General features: G+C 55.2%; 1 protein-coding gene across 1 annotated transcript; it reads right to left on the bottom strand.

Moving 5' to 3' along the window:
- Nucleotides 1–1,901: 1,901 nt before the first annotated feature.
- CEBPE (CCAAT enhancer binding protein epsilon) lies at nt 1,902–3,855 on the bottom strand. The gene is given in 3 exon segments (XM_007990834.3): nt 1,902–2,459; nt 2,461–2,583; nt 3,346–3,855. Coding segments are annotated over 3 exon segments (846 nt in total). The 3' UTR covers nt 1,902–2,246.
- Nucleotides 3,856–6,759: the final 2,904 nt, after the last annotated feature.

Here is a 6,759-nt window from a genome sequence, read left to right as displayed (position 1 = left end):
GTGACTCCTCCAGACTGGGTACCAGTCAGGAAGGCTCCACTAGGCACTGGCCCTGAGGACCTGACGGGGTGAGTGGGGGCTTGAGAGGAGATACAATTCACAGCTGTGGGAATGAAGCCTGGGCTTGATGCTGAAGCAAGCCAGGTCCCATCACCCAGAACCTTGAAAGTACGTCAAGGGACAGTGGTCTTGAGCTGAGAGGAGGAAATCCGGAGGTTGAGTCATTTACCATGTTCTGTACAAACCTACCTTATGCAACCTATCCCCCTGGGCTGAAAGGAAGGTGTGAGGATTCTCCCAGGTGCCCACAGAGACTGGTACCTCCCCTCCTTCCAAACTCAGGAAGCTCCCGTCAGTCCCTCCACTGAAGGTTCAGATCTGTCCCTCCAAACCAGACCTGGGGCACGGGCCTCCAGGACACAGGAGTAGGAGAGATGGTGCCCGAGAGACACAGAGCCAAAGGCAGGAAAAGGACTGAGTCCTGGGCAAGATAGACATGTCGCACACAGATGCCCGAGGTGTGGGAGGGCTCTACTGCTGGAGATTTGAAGAAGGGAGAGAGATCTGGGATGATCCAGACACCAGTCTCTTGCCCTCTCAGAAAATTATTCCTTGATGTCTGACTCAGGCTTTCCCAGCACTGGCCTAGGAGAGACTTTAACAAGCCCTTAATCCGTCCCTGGTTCCCTGATACTGTTGAGCACTGTTCTTTACTGAATGTGATTCATATGACACTCAAACTGAGTATCCGTGAGGAGAGTGTCGCACGGAGTAGAGAGAGAGGTACCATGTACCGAGGCAGCAAAGGGACTCAGTGAGTGTCAGGAGAAGCCTCTTACCCCCTCTGGCCCTCAACTGCTTTATCTATAAAATGTGGCTCACCCTATCTTGCTGGTCTGAGGGCAGAGACCACCAGATGATCTCTTGAGGTCTCTTCCAGCACATCTTGAGATCTGTGATTTTATGGAGCTAATTTTGGTTCTGCCTCTAAACAATTGTGTGACTCCAGGTAAGTCCCTTCCCCTCTTTGCAGCCTGTTTTCTTACCTACAAAATGAGTTCAGATGAGATCTCCGAGGTCCTTTCAGTTCCAGCAAAATGGAGGAATCATCATAAATATGCTTATTACACGCAAAGTTTTCTTTTTCTATGAATATAACACTACAGAGTGGGTACGAATATTGCTACCATTTTGCAGATGAGGAAACTGAGGCACAGAAAGAAGTAATGGCTGAAGGCTCACAGCTAGTAAGTAGCAGAGTAAGATTCAAACTGAGGCTCTCAATTACTGTGCCATCTGTCTCTTAGGCTGGAGTCCAATGCAAAAGAAAACGCTGCTTTGAGTGAGGGGTTTCCCTGGCACAGGCAGATTGTCATCCTCCTTCTCATTACCAGTGTTCTCATACACAAATCTGCTTTCCAGGTCTCTCCCAACTGATTCCTGTCCCATGCACTCAATTCTCAAGCTTTACAGAACTGGAGCCTCAGGGATGAGGGACAAAGGATGGAAATGGGTAGGTGGGAGCAGCATTGGGAGGGTGTCCATCTGGTAGACTGAGGCATCGGAACTGGAGAGAAGAGATGGCAGGCTGGATCAAGGGACCATAAATATGGCCGAGCCATCAGGAATTTTCCCGTGGTCACCTGGGGCAGGAGCTCCCAGACCTATACTTCGAGGTGAGAGAGGGTGGGCCTGGGAGCCGCAGGCCTGGGCATGAAGGATTGTGTGGCGCCAGGATCTCCCCACAAGCTACAGATCTTTGTTAGCAGAGCATACAAAGGTTGCTCCAGGTCCTGCGGGGGGTGGGGGGGGGGGCGGCGGGGATGTGCCTTCAGATCACAGAAGCGGGTGATGGGGAATGTCAGGGAGAGAAAAGCAGAATGGCAGATACATGGCCTGGTTGTGTGGCATGTAGGGGGCGGGCTGTGGACAGCATGTCTGTGTTTCCACATGTCCATTTGGGCATGGAAACAAGAGGTGCAGACCTAGCCACATGCATCCTCTGTCCCCAGGGTCCTCCATCACACACACACACACACACACACACAGCCAACAGTCCCAACACCCAGTCACAGTGCAACTTTATTCAGCCACATAACCATTATGCTGGGTCCTGCCCTTCCTTGCCACCCCGGTTGCCATTTATCCATGGTCTATGTCTCAGGGTTCTAGGCCCCCAGCAGGATGGGGGTTCGCAGAGTCAGGCCGTGCCATGGAGCCTGGTGCCCAAAGTCCACCAGCCAGACTCAGCTGCAGCCCCCCACGCCCTTGATGAGGTTGGCCGCCTCAGGGATCTGGCGGAAGAGGTTGCGGAGGGTGTCTAGCTCCTGGGTGAGCTGCTCCACGCGGCTGCGGAGGCGCTCGTTCTCTGCCATGTACTCCAGCACCTTCTGCTGCGTCTCCAAAATGCGCCTCTTGGCCTTGTCCCGGCTCTTGCGCACGGCGATGTTGTTGCGCTCCCCGCCTCAGCCGGTACTCAAGGCTATCTTTGTTCACTGCCTTCTTGCCCTTGTGTAAGGGGCCAGCGGGGGAGGGCGCCTTCAGGAGGGGACTGCAGGGCGGTGCGGCAGTGGCCAAAGGGGCCTGGAGGGGAAGGCACGGAGAGACGGAGAGGTGAGGGCTGGCCAGGAGGCAGAGCGAAGGCGGGGCGGGAATCTCTGTAGCCAGGGCACACTTGCTGCATCGATGGAATACAGGACTCAGAGCCAGCTCCTGTCTCTCAGGTCAAAACTATCATCGCCCTGCTTCTGGGAGATGGTGACCCAGATGCACAGGGTCCTCTGCTTGAGACCAAAACTCCCTTTCATGTCCTCACACTTTCTTTCTTCTTTTTTGTAAAGATGGAGCCTTGCTATGTTGCCCAGGCTGGTCTCCAACTCCTGGCCTTAAGTGACCGTCCTGCTTTGGCCTCGCAAAGCACTGGGATTACAGGCATGAGCCACCGCACCCAGCCAATGTTCTCACACTTTCTGAGTACACTTTCCCTCAATCTGTCTTGAGTCTCCTGTTCTATGACCAGCAGACATTTCTTACAGAAGCAGGCGGCAGAGAAACAAGAGGAGGGGGCATGGTGAGCAGCAGAGAGGCTGGTGGGGGGCCTGAGATCAAGGTAGGCCAGCTTGCCGCAGGGTCTTTGGGACATGGTGGGGATTCAGGGTGGGAATGAATTCACAGAGAAGGAAAGGGAGGTCATGGTGCAGTGTGAGCACAGAGGACTGTGGGTTGGGTCCATTTCACAGAGCAACACCAAGCACAGACTCAGCAGCGCGAGCAGGGGCACAGGGTCCTGTCCACACCAGCCTCTCCAGCCTGGGGCAGGAGGGAGGAGGGCTGACCTGCTCTTACCTTGAGAACGCGCAGAGGCTGGCCGGGTGCTGCCAGGGTTGGGGGCAGGTGCATGGCTGTCTGCCCACAGTGTGCCACTTGGTACTGCAGGGGATTGTAGCCGCCTCGGCTGGCAGCTCGGCTGCCCTCTGGCCCCCGGGGCTCCTCCTTCACCGCCACAGCCCTGGGGTCGTAGCTCCCTGGGTTGCTGTAGATGCCAGGCCCCAGCGCCTTCCTGTCTGGGCCGAAGGTATGTGGAGGGTAGGCAAAGGGCCGAGGGTCAGGCGGCAAGTAGTGGGGGAAGGCAGGGGTTCCAGGGCCCTTGAGGCCTCTGGCCTCAGGCGCTGGCTTCACCGCAAAGAGATCGGAGAGAAGCTGCTCTTCCCCAGACTCGATGTAGGCAGAGAGGTCAATGGAGGCCTCATGCTCACACATGTCCCCCAGATCCCCGGGCCCAGCTCGGCCCCCTGAGAACTCAAGTGGCTGCTGGCCGCCCCGGGGCTCACACTCGTAGTAGGTCCCGTGGGACATGGCCGGCCCGCCCCCTCGGCTCCCCGCCCCCACCTGCTCTTGAGGCACCCCTTGGGGTGCTCAGGCTGCCCTCTCTCTACCTCCTCCTGACCTGGGCCTGCCCTCTCTCGATCTCCTGCCCTAGACCTGCCCTCTGCAGTCCCCTCTGTCACCCACTCCTGTGTGGCCTCTCTCCCCCCTCTGCTCTGCTTCCTTTTCCTTCCTCTGTAGTCAATGCCTCTCTTCTCTTCCCTTTTTTCCCCTCTCTCCCCTTGGGGTGACTCAGGGAGGGGCAGGACACACCCCTGAGGGAGAGATGTAAGCCTTAGAGAAAGGCAACTCCTGGCCTATTCAGCAGTTGGGGATACTCCTTGGTCAGGGTCCAAGCCAGGGTTCTGGAGATGCCAGAAGCTGATGCTTCTGGGAATGCCTGTCCACTCCCTCCTGAGCCCAGGGGACTCCAAATCCTCACCAAGGGCAACACCCTACTCTGAGCGTCCTCCTCCCTCCAACTGTGAAAAAGTTCTACGAAGAATGAGGTTCCAAGTTAGAGTGAAGAAAGCCCTCTTCCAGCGCTGACCCTCAGTTGGGCCTCAGCTCCCCCCTTGACATGCCTTCCTCTGGCTGTCCCCTGATGCTGGGCCCCACCTACTCCCAAGAGACACTTTCTTTTGTAGCCTCACCTCCCAGAGCATTCTCTGAGTGTAGGCCATGGTTTTGTTTTGTTTTGGTTTGTTTTTGAGGGGTCTGGGGAGTAGTGATAGGTCCTAGGAACAAGCTATACATGGGAGCCTGCATGGTGCTGGAGAGAGTACGCTCATTTGCTAGGTTTTTGCACAGGGGCTGTGCAATAGCCCAAATATGAGTATGTTTCCAGCCCCAGCTACCTGTAGCAGCCTGGCACAGTTCCTAACTCCCTGGGCTTGGTTGAAGCACCTGGTCAGGACTTGGGCCTTGCACCGCAGGCCCAGGCAGGCTGCTGCCCCTGGAATAGACAGCCATAATCCTCCGGTGGCTCCAGCACTTCTCTCTTCCAGCTGTTCTCTGCTGCAAGAGGCTCAGGCTGGCGCTTTGCCCCTCACCCTGGGCCTGAGGCTCTGCCTCTGGTTTCCTGTGCCCTGGGCTGCAGGGCTCAGGAGCTTGCTGCAGCTCGTTTGCTGTCTTTCCTTTTGCATGGCCGCTGTCTGATCTCCAATGCGTGTCTCTTGGGTCTACTTCCTCTTGTGAGGTTTCAGAAGCCTCTTATGTCATCACCTCTTCCTGGGGCTCTGTTTTAGGGTCTCCAGGAGAAGCCCATGGCTCTCTATCTGCAATTCTTGGTTCTGTGCTGGCTCTCCTCTTCCCTTTTCTCTTTCCTTTGGGAACTCCCAACTGCCTCCTTTCAGAGACACCTGCTCAGGTCCTGCTTTTGCCTGTTGAATTTCATCTCCAAAAGGGATTGTAGGTCCAGCGGGGGGGGGGGGGGGGGGCGGTGGGGGAAGGGCACATAGAAATGTTACTGTCTCTTTTATGACCAGCAAGTACTCTGGGTGCCCCAGGGGGGCCAGAAGTTTTTGTAAGTTGGGCCAAACAAGGGCTGGGTCACTGTGAGTGGGCCCCAGTGCCCAGTGGGACAAGTGCAGAGAGGATGTGTGTGGCATTGAACATTAAAATTTTAAAACTATGTATTCTGGTTAGCATATTCCTTCCATCCTCCCTACCCCAACACCTACCCTAGATGCTGTCTGTGCATGACTTGAGACACAGCCAGATATGCTTTCTCTGAAAGCACAGTGACCTGGTATGAGGAGATCTGTGTGCATCCCAGAGACAGACGTCAGGAATTAGGGAGATTTCTCCATTTCAAAGCTGAGCTCTCAGTTTGGTGGCAGTGCTCCTGTTGACCACCAGGTGGCAATATTGGCCCCAATATTTCGGACTTGGAGGGCTGCTGTGGTCCGGACTCAGGTGGACAGCAGAGGGCAGCCTCTCACAGCTCTGGCTCTCAGCAAGCTCCTGCGGGGCGTCTGGAAGGAGGAAGAGGAAGCCTGGCTGGGATGGGGTCTTGCAGTGCAGTTCTAGGGAGAATAAGCAGCCTGCAAGTCCTGCGTCCAGAGCCTTGTCTCCATGAGGAGAAATTCTGTCCCCTCCGCTACTTTGAAATAATGATAATGAATAGGCCTTGTGCTTTCTGATAAATTAATGCTTTTTCAATCCTTGAAACATACACTTTTTCATGCTCTTTGCCTATGGGTTATGCAGGAAGGTAGGCAAGGCAGACAGTATTTTTATTCCTACTTTATAAACAAGGAAAACAAGGCTGAGAGGCTGAGCTGCCCAAGGTCATCCAAGGAGGATGCCTGGTTCATCTCTGGCTGAAGGGATGGGAAGGGGTTGCTATGTGACTTGGAGAACCTTCCGGGCCCTCATTTGGCCACCATGGGGAGGGGGAAGTCTGCATCAGTAGCTGCGCAGGAGGAAGTGGGAGGTATGTAAATAGAGCCGCAGGAAATGAGAAAGTCAGCAGCTTTAGCCATGGTGAGATAAATCTCTGCCCCGGCCTCCCCGGCTAGTGCTGACGTTGCTGGCACGCTGACCTCAGTGTCTCCCAGTAACAGGGGTTTGGCTGGGGCAGGCAGGGCTCTGGATGTCAGGGTAGGGAAGGGGGAGCTCTGGACGGGAAGGGGAGGTGGGGAGGGCAGTGCCAGTCAGTGGCTGGGGGATTCTTGCTCAGGAGAGGAAAGAAGCCCTCCCGGGTCAGCAGGATCATTTTTCCTTTGCCACTGCAGTTACTACCTGTTTGGATGAACTGAAATGATGCATGTTTGCTATCTTAGTGACTTTGTAACAGGCCTCCTTCCAGTGCCACTTTTTTCGTGAATTAAGACTTTCCCAGTAGGAAGATAGCTGAGCATGGCTGTGAAGTGTTAAGAGAGAACTGGGCTC

This window comes from Chlorocebus sabaeus, chromosome 29 (genome assembly GCF_047675955.1).
Source record: "Chlorocebus sabaeus isolate Y175 chromosome 29, mChlSab1.0.hap1, whole genome shotgun sequence".
NCBI classification, from domain to species: Eukaryota; Metazoa; Chordata; class Mammalia; order Primates; family Cercopithecidae; genus Chlorocebus; species Chlorocebus sabaeus.
Note: the sequence above shows the minus strand (reverse complement) of the source record. Positions and strands in the feature narration are given on the sequence as shown.